The sequence below is a fragment of the Esox lucius genome, chromosome 12, assembly GCF_011004845.1.
Source record: "Esox lucius isolate fEsoLuc1 chromosome 12, fEsoLuc1.pri, whole genome shotgun sequence".
Taxonomy (NCBI): Eukaryota; Metazoa; Chordata; class Actinopteri; order Esociformes; family Esocidae; genus Esox; species Esox lucius.
Window position 1 is genome coordinate 1,277,151 of NC_047580.1, and position 13,956 is coordinate 1,291,106.

The 13,956-nt window shown below is 39.5% G+C and overlaps 1 protein-coding gene across 1 annotated transcript in view; it reads left to right on the forward strand.

Annotated features, from left to right (window-relative positions):
- The window catches only part of grm6a (glutamate receptor, metabotropic 6a), a 172,598-nt gene that overhangs the window by 134,734 nt on the left and 23,908 nt on the right, over positions 1-13,956 (forward strand). The window contains exons 8-11 of the mRNA XM_029124342.2: positions 7,137-7,276; positions 7,530-8,153; positions 11,104-11,415; positions 12,235-12,476. Of these exons, the coding sequence (XP_028980175.2) occupies positions 7,137-7,276; positions 7,530-8,153; positions 11,104-11,415; positions 12,235-12,476 (1,318 nt within the window). The remainder of the gene's footprint in view (positions 1-7,136; positions 7,277-7,529; positions 8,154-11,103; positions 11,416-12,234; positions 12,477-13,956) is intronic.

Genomic DNA, 13,956 nt, shown 5'->3' on the forward strand with positions numbered 1-13,956 from the left:
CATGGAGGTGGAAACATCATTCTTTGGGGATGCTTTTCTGCAAAGGGGACAGAACGACTGCGCCGTATTGAGGGGAGGATGGATGGGGCAAAATCGGTAGTGTATCAATTACTTGTTCTCCCCACTGTATTTTTATTTAAATAAGAAAATGTAGCCTAAAGAAGCCTAAGGAATAAAATGTAAAATGGCAAACAGTGTAAGAAAACAAAAACATAGGGATTGGGTGTAATTGGCATGATAAATTTGTCTTGATAAAAAAATTTTATTGGAATAAATACGTTTTACTTGAAAGGTTTGCCCTGGTGTGGACGGAGATATTTTGTCCACTGGGGGCTACGGCCAATTGGCAATTAGTTTGCTGACATGAAACGCAAAGCATGTCATTTTTCCATTATATCTGAGATGTTGATAAGGGTTTGATTGGAATTAAAGATATAATAATTCAAAGCATGTTTTCCGCTAGAAAATAAATCAGTGTGAGGTCTTTTTGGGGTAAAACTTTCCAGGGGTTTGTGGCTACACATTCACACATTTGAAAATATTTTAAGAGTAACATAACCTTTATTTCACTTAGGACTAAAAAACAATGTGTATCTCTATATGCACTTATTACATGATAATGTAAACATGTTACTTTTATGCCTTCTATATGCATTTGCAAGGCTATAATTCATCTTTCACTTTTCCGTTTCACTTTGCGGTGGTCTCTAATCTGCCACAGCAGTGCAATTATTAAAGCCAGATCGCAATTATTTTGATAGACAACGATCTTCTTGCACAATATTATGATTCTGAATTCAAATGTCCGTTTCCATGTTTAGCCCATGTTTGCAGAAGGGTGTTTGACATGCTCTGCGGAAAGTTATAGGCTCAGATCATTTGATTCTTAAGTTGAATTAAAACCTTGTTTACAATTGTTTTGCAATGCACTTTAATGTAGCCTAATTTCCAACATTATTATTAGACAAACACATTTGTTATTTGCCGCATCAACTCTGATCGACAAAAGAAAAACAATCAAGCCGGTTTAAAATATTTTGGCTAATATTGTAAGTTGAATTTTGTCATTTCAAACCATATTTCCTGATGCCCATTAAAATGTATGGATATAAATATGTTGTCCCATTGCATAAACAATGAAATACATCATGGTGTGAACATGTTATTTAATCTTTTAGGCCATCCACAGCTCTGGAAATAATTAAGAGACCACTGCACCTTTTTCTTTCCTTTCCAAAAATTTTTGAGTGAGGAACAGAAGCGTTCAATTTGCAGTGGTCTCTTAATGAGGCATTGTCCCTCATTCAAAACTTTCCTTTTCAACTTTTTTGGAAAGGAAAGAAAAAGGTGCAGTGGTCTCTCAATTTATTCTGGAGCTGTATATGCATTTGCAAGGTTATTATTCGCATCACGATTTTAAACAGTGGCTTGGTGCCTAACCTGACTGTGCAAATGTGCGCAAACACACCTGCACCATTTTTTTAAAAGTCTCTCTTAGTCAAATGTCCTTCTTCCGGCGCTAAGTGTCATTGGCATTGGTTAAATGCGCAGGATGCGCCATCTACCGATCTTTGTGTGTCAGAAACACCCTCCAATTCAAAACACGCATGGGTCAAAATAACCCTTGAGGGGGCTTCTAGTGTTAATAATCCTAACAAAATAATCGGGCTCCTGAGCCCCTTCGGGACAAGGAGCCCTAAATATATTTGCAAGCAGAAATTGTGGGATAATTTCGTTCCAGGACCACCATGGCACCCATTTATTCTTCATTCACTGACATTCTTTCCCCACTGACTTGCATTAATTCCCCATAGACTCCTATTGAATAACCTGACTCCCATTCATTCACCGTTGACCTCCATTAATTCTCCATTTATCTCAATTAATTCCCCATTGCCCGCCATACATTCCACATTGTGGAATGTACGGCAGTCAATGTGGAATGTATGGCAGTCATTGACCTCCCTTCAATCTCCATTTACTTCCATTTATTACCCATTGACACCTATGCATTTCCCATAGAAAGAAACTGGATCCCTTGACTTCCATTCATTCCCCATTGACCTAAATTCATTCCACATTGACCTCCATTCATTCACCATTGACCTCCATACTTTCCACATTGACCTCCATACATTCCACATTGACCTCCATACATTCCACATTGTCCTCCATTCATTCCCCATTGACATCTCTGCATTTCCCTTAGACACCAACTGGATCCCTTGACTTCCATTAATTCTCCATTGACCTCAATTAATTCCCAGCTGACCTCAATTAATTCCATATTGACTTCAATTCATTGCCCATTGACCTCAATTCCTTCCCCATTGACCTCAATTAATTTGCCAATGACCTCAATTAATTCGCCAATGACCTCAATTAATTTGCCAATGACCTCAATTAATTTGCCAATGACCTCAATTAATTTGCCAATGACCTCAATTAATTCGCCAATGACCTCAATTCATTGCCCATTGACCTCCAGTTCATTCCACATTGACTTCTATGCATTCCCCATAGACTCCCATTGAATCATCATTGACCTCCAATAATTCCCGATTGACCTCCTTTCATTCCCCATTGACTTCCTTGCGTTTACCTTAGACTCCCTTGTAATCACTACTGACTCCCATTCACTCCCCATTGCCCTCCATGTGTTTACCTTAGACTCCCATTGAATCACTACTGACTCTCATTCATTCTCCATTGCCTCCCATTCATTCTCTATAGACTTCCATTAATTTTCTTTGGGGCCCCATGCATTTGTTGATAATAGCAACACCATCAGGCCGATCAGCTTGAAATGTTGTGGAGGCCTTCCTGCCATAGGCCTGAACCCGTATATGGTTGCAGTAAGCCTCCCAATCTTGAATAAATAAGCATTTGAAGTGAACATCACATCCAAAATAATGTTAATTGGCTCATATCAGCCATTCCTTATACTGAGTCTTTAGATACTTGTCCCAAGATGACATGTACCGAGCAGCGTGAAGATCGGTGCAGAGCTCTAGTTGAAGATGTGTTTTAGACAAATATCAAAATGAAAATGGCAGACTCTAGGTCATATGGGGTGGATATGCCAGTGGAGCTTTTGGAGTGACTTAGATTGCTTATTATAGCGCCACCTAGGGTTCAATTGGACCCATAGTTTAATAGATTAATTTGGCAGATGGTATACACCTGTGGGCAAAGTGGCGTGCCTGTAGCTCATTCCATCTGTCCAAAGAAATGAATAATAATAATATTATCCTCCTACCAGAGGACCCCTAACATTAATAATACCCACAATTAGAATAGGGTTCCTTCTATCGGGGGACCTCTAAGAATGTCTATTTACAGACTTGGAATAACATCCGACAGGATGTTTTGTAATTACCTCATTTTTCCACAAGTGTAATAACCTATACCAATAAATTGTTATTCTGTTGTAATGACAATGTAATACTTGTGGTATTAGTGTTGTTAATACAGTTGTTAATATGTTTTTACATAGCAGTTACTTAGTAATAAGTGTCAACGTAAGGGAAAGTGCTACTCTGATGACTTTAAAGCAGTTTTGATCAGCATATTTCAATGATGAATAAGCCTACAGTATGTTTGAAATCAACTCAGGCATTTTTCCACTAGTCTGAATAAGAGCATCTGTTAAATTACTTGTAAATATAAATTATATCATAGTAAATTGATATCTGTAATATATCCAAAACAGTGTGACTATATTTTGCTGATGGGCTATTGTCATTTTGTTCTGTAACAATAAATACATAGGATAGCTCTCTTCTAAAATACTGAATGTGAGCAATGTTTGCATTGCCATGGTTCTCCGTATCGCCATGCTTCATGGCATGCCCCTGACCAAACCCCACACTTTGAACCTGTTTTTGATCCACAAAAATCTTATATTTTGCTCAATTCTTTTTTGGGAAACCGAATCATTTTGTTCTGAAACTGTGTAAACATCCAAACGTATCTCCTTCATGTGACTGTAGGAGGATCTGAAAAAAATCACAATAGACGTTTTTGTGAAATCTAAATCTAAGAACATCCAAGTTAAATTGACTTATATGGAAGGGGGCAAGATTGGCCTTGGTAGTGTTAATCCACTGTCAGTCCCCAAAGCCACTACCATTCTCTGGGCTCACACCCCACTGTTCATCCCTGCAGTTATCATCTGGGCTTTTCGTCTCAGAAAAGGAAATTGTATTCCGCTGCTTTGGTGGCCAGAAAGCTTTACCCCTCTGTGCCCATCTTTGTGGTCTGAAAACACTGTGAATGTAATGCCTGAAGGGACATTCCAAACAAGCAATATAAATGTGTCCAGAGAAGCTGCTAAATTCTTATTTCAGTGCAGGGATTTCAAATTTGGCTGCCCTTATCTATGAGGAGGAAGATAACTTCTTATTCACAGTTCATCTACATTTATTAAGAATGGTTTGGTACTGGTCAGAAAGCGATGCCAGAAGGGCATTTTCTTTTTCATCAGCAAACTAATGAAAATGAAACAGCTGCTCATCGTTTGGAGATAAAAGACTGCTTGGCTAATGTATCAATTGATTTTGCCACAATTTTCTAATTTACCTGCCTTTGATTCCCCAAAATTAGGGATTGTCCTTTTTGCATAGTGAGAACCCATCTGTGTTTGTATTGTTCTTATAGAATTGAAAGGAAATGTGCCTCTGTGTAATATTTGAGGGAAGGGAAGTGTTTGAATGAATAATTAATCCGTAACAGCTGGTTGGGTTGAAATACAGGACTGAAAAACCTCATAGGAATTTATAATGTGGTATAAAGTGGTTATAAGGATTTAGACAACCACCTTGGTTTTGGTCTATCCTCAATAATAAAAGGAAATTAAATATTTTATATACATTTATTCTTTGGTTGCAATTTAAGATTCATGTGAACATATTTTCTACCTTTAATGCAACTGTAGTAAATATATTTGGAACACACATTTGTTTAAAATTTTTCACATATGCTTATTGTTCTTACAATAACATCCAATTTTTTTTAAATCATCCAAGTAACACGTTTACATCAAAACCTACCACTGTATATCCACTAGTTAATTTCCTGAAATCCTATTTTCATCACCATCACTAAGACTCTTCTCCAGTCATCCATTTATATGATTAGTTGTTGTAATGGTAAAAGGCAATATGCAATATTTTTGAACCAATGATGATATGTTCAATACCTAATGTTTATGTCAGGTGGACTGGAGGCATTTATGTACAGTGACATTTATGTACAGTGAGGGGAAAAAAGTATTTGATCCCCTGCTTTTGTAAGTTTGCCCACTGACAAAGAAATTATCAGTCTATAATTTTAATTCTAGGTTTATTTGCACAATAAGAGACAGAATAACAACAAAGAAATCCAGAAAAACACATGCCAATTTTTTTTTAAATTGATTTGCAGTTTAATGAGTGAAAAAAATATTTGAACCCCTCTCAATCTGAAAGATTTCTGGCTCCCAGGTATCTTTTATTCAGGTAACGAGCTGAGATTAGGAGCACTCTCTTAAAGGGAGTGCTCCTAATCTCAGTTTGTTACCTGTATAAAAGACAATTGTCCACAGAATCAATCAATCAATCAGATTCCAAACTCTCCACCTTGGCCAAGACCAAAGAGTTGTCCAAGGATGTCAGGGACAAGCTTTTAGACCTACACAAGGCTGGGATGGGCTACAAGACCATCGCCAAGCAGCTTGGTGAGAATGTGACAACAGTTGGTGCGATTATTCGCAAATGGAAGAAACACAAAAGAACTGTCAATCGCCCTCTGTCTGGGGCTCCATGCAAGATCTCCCCTAGTGGAGTTGAAATGATCATGAGAACGGTGAGGAATCAGCCCAGAACTACACGGGAGGATCTTGTCAATGATCTCAAGGGGCCATAGTCACCAAGAAAACAATTGGTAACACACTACGCTGTGAAGGACTGAAATCCTGCAGTGGCCGCAATGTCCCCCTGCTCAAGAAAGCACATGTACAGGCCCATCTGAAGTTGGCCAATGAACATCTGAATGATTCAGAGGAGAACTGGGTGAAAATATCAGATGAGACCAAAATCGAGCTCTTTGGCATCAACTCAACTCGCCGTGTTTGTAGGAGGAGGTATGCTGCCTATGACCCCAAGAACACCATCCCCGCCGTCAAACATGGAGGTGGAAACATTATGCTTTGGGGGAGTTTTCCTGCTAAGGGGACAGGACAACTACACCGCATCAAAGGGACGATGGATGGGGCCATGTACCGTCATATCTTTGGTGAGAACCTCGTTCCCTCAGCCAGATCATTGAAAATGATGGGTATTCCAGCATGACAATGACACAAAACACACGGCCAAGGCAACAAAGGAGTGGCTCCTGAAGAAGCACATTAAGGTCCTGGAGTGGCCTAGCCAGTCTCCAGACCTCAATCCCATAGAAAATCTGTGGAGAGAGCTGAAGGTTCGAGTTGCCCAACGTCAGCCTCAAACCAAGAGGAGTGGGACAAAATCCGTCCTCAGATGTGTGCAAACCTGGTGTCCAACTACAAGAAATGTCTGACCTCTGTAATTGCTACCAAGTGATAAGTCATGTTTTGCGAGGGGTCGAATACTTATTTCACTCATTAAAATGCAAATCAATTTATAACATTTTTGACATGCGTTTTTCTGGATTTTTTTGTTGTTATTCTGTCTCTGTTCAAATAAACCAACCGTTAAAATGATAGACAATTTCATTGTCTGTGGGCAAACGTACAAAATCAGCAGGGGATCACATTTTTCCCTCACTTAGTGTTCTAATAATGCTGGATTGTATACATTGAGTGTTTTCTGTTGGCATCCTGATCATAAATGTCCTAGTACAGCTTTTGGGTAGGCCTGGACCAATGATCATAGATAAAAATCAATCATTTCACTATTAAATTACTTTGCAGACAGTACCAAACAACAATCTTACACAATCATAAAATATCAAAGTGACTTTTACATGAATCATGCATTCATGTTTCTTATGTCTGATGGACAACATGTTACTTCTCATGGTTTTTCAGCATATTCCTTACCTTCGTGTTGTTCTTTCCTTCAATAGTTTGTGTTCTGCTTTAACTTGTCACTTAATAGTATTCTGTTGTATGGATACAGGCAGTGCAGGAACAGGAGTTCTATTCAACGAGAATGGAGATGCACCAGGGCGTTACGACATCTTCCAGTATCAGATGTCAAACACTACCAGTCCTGGATACAGAGTCATAGGTCAATGGACAAACAATCTGCGACTCAATGTAACGCAACACATTTTTTATACCTTACATCAGGGCAATTCAAATCTGGTCCTAGAGGACTAAAACATTTCTGGTTTTAGGTTCACTCCCATATTAATAGTAGAGGATAAAAGCCAGAAATGTTTCAGCCCTCGAGGACCGGAATTGAATAGCCCTGCCTTACATTTTCTGCACATGTTGTTACACTATTGATGAGCAACTGCACTACAATATTTCTCTGTTTTCTTATTATCTCCATCACTGTTTCTTTCAGGTGGAGGAGATGTATTGGTCAGGTGGAGAACGACAAATCCCTGACTCAGTGTGTAGTTTTCCCTGTAACCCTGGAGAGAGGAAGAAAATGGTAAAGGGTGTACCATGCTGCTGGCACTGTGAGCTGTGTGATGGCTACCAGTACCAGCTGGATGAGATGACATGCGAGACCTGCCCCTTCGACATGCGTCCCACACCTAACCGGACAAGTTGCCTGCCCACGCCCATCATCAAGCTGGAGTGGCACTCCCCCTGGGCCATAATCCCTGTGTTCCTGGCCATTTTTGGCATCCTGGCCACTTCCTCTGTGGTCATCACCTTCATCCGCTTCAATGACACTCCCATTGTCCGGGCCTCTGGTAGAGAGCTCAGCTACGTCCTCCTGACAGGCATCTTTCTCATCTACCTCATCACCTTTCTCATGATTGCAGAACCAGGAGCCATAGTGTGTGCCTTTAGGCGGCTGTTGTTAGGCCTGGGTATGGCAATCACTTACTCTGCCATGCTCACCAAGACGAACCGCATCTATCGCATCTTTGAGCAGGGCAAGAAGTCTGTGTCGCCACCCAAGTTTATCAGCCCCACCTCCCAACTGGCAATCACATTCATCCTGATCTCTGTACAGGTGAGGGTAAGACTTATTGTACAGTAATACAATGCTAGTTTATTCGCTCAATGTAACACAAGCTCTATGTTCTCATCAAGATTCAAGACGGTCTTTCATGCTTTGCTATTAATTAGTGTGTACGGATGTTTAGAAATATGTCAAATACGGTATATCCTTTAAACTACAACATCAAGGTATCCTTTGCGCAGTTTACTAATGTATGTTCATAATGGAGCAGTAAATTCTGCAAAATTAAAACAAAATAGATAGATTGAGAGAAAGGAATGTCCATTTACTTTCTTGTCAATCAAAATTGGAATCAGAGACATTTTAAATATGTATTTTTGCTTGAAGGCCAAAAAAGTGATTAATTTATGTATCTACGTACATGCTCATAGGGTTGAAAACCAATGGTTACTCAGTGAAATCTAGTTGCATGTAATGTGCGTGCAGATGTCATTAAGGTGAGTGCTTAAAATCTCAGCTTGTTCATCATAAATTTCAGTATTTAGAACATAGTTCCCGAAACGGGATACCAAGAAGATTGCAACACATTAATTAAAAACAGTAAATACACTAGGTCACTGTTCTACACAGTTGCTATATTATGTCTATTGTTTTTCATTGCACAGACATACAGTGGATATAAAAAGTCTACACAGCCCTGTTAAAATGCCAGGTTCTTGTGATGTAAAAGAATGAGTCAAAGATAAATCAGGTCAGAACTTTTTCCACTTTTAATGTGACCCATAATGTGAACAATTCAATTGAAAAACAAACTCAAATCTTCAAGGGGGAAACATTTTAAATAAAAACCTTACAATAACCTGGTTGCATAAGTGTGCACACCCTCTTATAACTGGGGATGTGGCTGTGTTGAGAATTTACCAATATCATTCAAACTCATGTTAAATAGAAGTCATTACACATCTGCCATCATTTAAAGTGACTCTGATTAATCACAATGTTCAGCTGTTCTAGTAGGATTTTCCTGACATTTTCTTAGTTGCATCTCAGAACAAAAGCCATGGTCCGCAGAGAGATTCCAATGCATCAGAGGGATCTCATTGTTGAAAGATATCAGTCAGGAGAAGGGTACAAAATAATTTCAAAAGCATTAGATATACCATGGAACACAGTGAATTCAGTCATCATCAAGTGGAGAAAATATGGCACAACAGAGACATTACCTGGACGTCCCTCCAAAATTGATGAAAAGAGGAGAAGAAAACTGGTCAGGGAGGCTTCCAAGAGGCCTACGGCAACATTAAAGGAACTGCCGGAAGTTCTGGCAAGTACTGGCTGTGTGCTACATGTGACAACAATCTCCTGTATTCTTCATATGAATGGGCTATGTGGTAGGGTGGCAAGAAAAACATCCAAGCCCGGCTGAAGTTTGCAAAAACAAACATCAAGTCTCCCAAAACATGTGGCACAATGTGTTATGGTCTGATGAAACCAAGGTTGAACGTTTTGGCCATAATTGTAAAAGGTATGTTTGGCGCAAAAACAACACTGCACATCACCCAAACAACACCATACCCACGTTGACGCATGGTGGTGGTAGCATCATGCTTTGGGGCTGTTTTTTTCAGCAGGAACCGGGGCCTTAGTCAGGGTGGAGGGAATTATGAACAGTTTCAAATACCAGGCAATTTTGGCACAAAACCTTCAGGCGTCCATTAGACAGCTGAAGATGAAGAGGAAGTTCACCTTTCAGCACGAAAACGACTCAAAGCACACATCCAAATCCACAAAAGCATGGCCATTCCAAAATGTTAATCCAGAAGAGGATTAACATTTTGGAATGGCCCAGTCAGAGCCAAGACCTGATTCCAATTGAACATCTGTGGTTTGATCAGAAGAGGGCTGTGCACAGGAGATCTGACAGATTTCGAGCACTTTTGCAAAGAAGAGTGGACAAATATTGCCATGTCAAGATGTGCCATGCTAATAGACTCCTACCCAAAAAGACTGAGTGCTGTAATAAAATCAAAAGGTTCTTCAACAAAGTATTAGTTTTAGGGTGTTCACACTTATGCAACCAGGTTATTGTAAGGTTTTTATTTTTCCCCCTCGAAGATTTGTTTGTTTATCAATTGAATTATGATTCAGAGGAGAACTGGATGAAAGTGTTGTGGTCAGATGAGACCAAAATCAAGTTCTTTGCCATCAACTCAACTCGCCGTGTTTGGAGGAGGAGGAATGCTGCCTATGACCCCAAGAACACCCTCCCCACCGTCAAACATGGAGGTGGAAACATTATGCTTTGGGGGTGTTTTTCTGCTAAGGGGACAGGACAACTACACCGCATCAAAGGGACGATGGACGGAGCCATGTACTGTCAAATCTGGGGTGAGAACCTCGTTCCCTCAGCCAGGAGATTGAAAATGGGTCGTGGATGGGTATTCCAGCATGACAATGACGTAAAACACACAGCCAAGGCAACAAAGGAGTGGCTCAAGAAGAAGCACATTAAGGTCCTGGTGTGGCCTAGCCAGTCTCCAGACCTTAATCCCATAGAAAATCTGTGGAGGGAGCTGAAGGTTCGAGACCCATAATTAAATTATTCACAGTATGGGTCACATTAAAGGTGGAAAAAGTTCTGACATGATTTCTCTTTGTCTCATTCTTTTGCATCACAAGAACCTGGCATTTTAACAGGGGTGTGTAGACTTTTTATATCCACTCTAAATTACTCCACTTACATTGTTGGTTGTTTGAGTTTAGTGCCACCATAGTTGAATTAGTCAATTAGAATGTTGGACTGATCAAAAACATATTAGGAGTGCTGACAGCCTGGTGGAGATTGAAAGGCATTGGTGTCTCAAATAAATGAGTATCATTGCAGACTGAGACTGAGATAACTCTTATAGCACACATCTGATCTCTCTCTCTCTCTCTTTGTGTTTTAAGAGGCATTCATTATTGTGTGGCTCTATATGTGTTTGTCTGTGTGTTCTTGAAGTTGCTAGGGGTGTTTGTCTGGTTTGCTGTGGTTCCACCCCATACCATCATAGACTACGAGGAGCAGAGGCCTCCCAACCCGGAGATGGCCCGGGGGGTCCTCAAGTGTGACATGTCAGACCTGTCTTTGATCTGCTGTCTGAGCTACAGCATTGTCCTCATGGTGACCTGCACCGTCTACGCAGTCAAGAGCAGAGGGGTGCCGGAGACCTTCAACGAGGCCAAGCCCATAGGCTTCACCATGTACACCACATGTATCGTTTGGCTGGCATTTGTGCCCATCTTTTTTGGCACGGCACAGTCTACCGAGAAGGTTTATAAGATTCTACAATGACTGTAGCTTTATTAAATTGGTAGTTTTGCTAATTGATAAAATTATTAATTAATAATTAAAATCTTTAATTAATAGTTTCTTATATTCATCACTTAGGTACCCTGACTCATATACCATTTTCCTTACTAGGAAGGTATGCAGAATTAACTATTGACTAAATGAATATATTAAAGTGAAAAACAACCTGCACAGCACTTGATAACATTTTGTAGTTTCGAAGAGACAGTGTTTCTTTGGAAAGCAGCCTTTGATATGGGAATGAGCTAGAAACATACTGGGGGATGAAAAGCCAGGATTGCTACTTTATCATAAGATGACACAAACAATGGCAGGTCTTACCAAATCATGCTTTGAGGGAGTATTATGGTAGCAGTTTTTCCTAGCCACTGAAATTCAACACTACTGTTGTTTGCTCCTTGGCGTTTAAGGCCGGGTGTTTTGTAAAAGCACTTTGTGACAACTGCTGTTGTTAATAAATAAATGTGATTGATTGATTGACTGTTTGCCTAGATATGGTGGCAATTAGGAATTACTACAATAGCATGTATTACCACCTTTCAGCCATCGGAGGCATTCCACAATAGACAGATGTGTGGGGGCGGGGGTAAAAGATACATTTTTAAATGTCTAGGTATTATGAAACTATAATTAATTAGTTGTGGCAGAAGATACATTAAACCCTGTCCTGAAATTGAATAGCTAGCATTTCAAAATTTATGGTTATGTTAGTTCCAGGTTTAGTGTTACCATGTGAATAAGCAGTCTCTCAGACTTTTCACGTTTCTTTTTGTTATCTAGATGTTTATCCAGACCACCACATTGACGGTCTCAATGAGTCTGAGTGCTTCTGTGTCTCTGGGGATGCTCTACGTACCTAAGGTTTATGTCATCCTCTTTCACCCGGAGCAAAATATCCAGAAGAGAAAGCGAAGCTTCAAGGCAGTCGTGCAGGCAGCCACCATGTCAACTAGGCTCTCCCAGAAGTCCAATGACAAGCAGAATGGAGAGACGCAGAACAAGATTGAGCCAGACAGAACACAGTAAGTCACATTGGATGATTTGGTTGTTGTCCACATCGAAATGGGCTATTGAGCTTCAGTCCTGGATGGCAAAACGTTTCTTTTTTTTTTGGTAGTTAAGTGAATGGAAGGAGATTATGAAAGACTGATGTTTTTAAACCTACCAAGACCATCTAAATCTCTGTAAAACCCTTAAGGGTTTATTTTTCCCTATCACAGTAGAGCACACACCCCTTACTAAAGGACAATTCCGGAAGTTTCAGACTGCTCATCTAATCATAATTGGTTCTTTGGAACAAAATATTATGAAGTTATGAGCATGACAATATTTATAATGACAATTATTCATATGGATATTCCAGTTGTCGCAAGTATTTTCAGTGTTTTCTACATTTAACAGTTCATTGGTTAAACTGCAGCTAAATCAAGAAAATCTATTAATTTTCATTCACTTACCATTAAGTGAGGTACTTCATTCAGTTATTGTGGTGGTAAATTGGAACACTAAGTGATGTTTAGGGGTATGTCACTTAGCTTGTTGCATGTTTTTTTTTACGTTTAGCTGTAGGCATGTAGCTGTAGTAGTTAGTTATTTAACGAAAGTTGACAAAGTTCCTACTTTTTCAAAGTTCGAAATTATTCTGTATATTGTTTTGAAACTATTTACAAATATTAAGCAATGTCTGGCCCTTCTAGAGGTCAATTAGATTAGATTAAACTTTATTGTCATTGAACAGTGTATGTACAGTACAACAAAATGCAGTTAGCGTCTAACCAGAAGTGCAAATAAAAGAGGGCAGAAAATGTACTAAGTATTAAGTACATGTATATTACAAGTGAAATGTATAGATGTGCAGTGAAGGCAAATGCAGTACAAATGGCAATACAAAAGGTCCATAAGTCCCATCCAACTGATGTAAATAAAATGATGACCAGAGATTGAAAGCAAGGCTGGATAATATACTGCATCTAGAGGTTTTAGGACTGACACTGATGGATGAATGCATGTATAGCATATCACCATAGTCTAGCTGCTCCAATGCAGACTGCAAGTCCTTCCAGAAGGTGATAAAGTCTGCGGGGTGCGTCATTGGCTGCCATCTTCCCTCCGTACAAAGCACCTACTTTCTGGTTGATGCTACCGGAGCATTGGGCATGCATTTCCAGACTCATTTTTTTCCCCCTCCGGCCATAAGGTTCTTCAACCAGCAACACGGATCCATGATCATACTGATCACACTTGAACTTTCCAGTTGCTCTGATGTCCTTTCATGTACATTTAATGGGCATTAGAATACTCCTTTGCATGTACCAGTCATAAGCATATTAACACTCATATGCATGTATAATTTTCAATACTTCTACCATACTGTTCATACACCCCACCCTACTCTTTCTAAAATTGTTGCTAGTTTACATTATGTATATTATTGTCATACTTGCCATATATATAATATTCAATACAACTAACAATCTTGTTGCTAGTTTACAGTACTCTTTT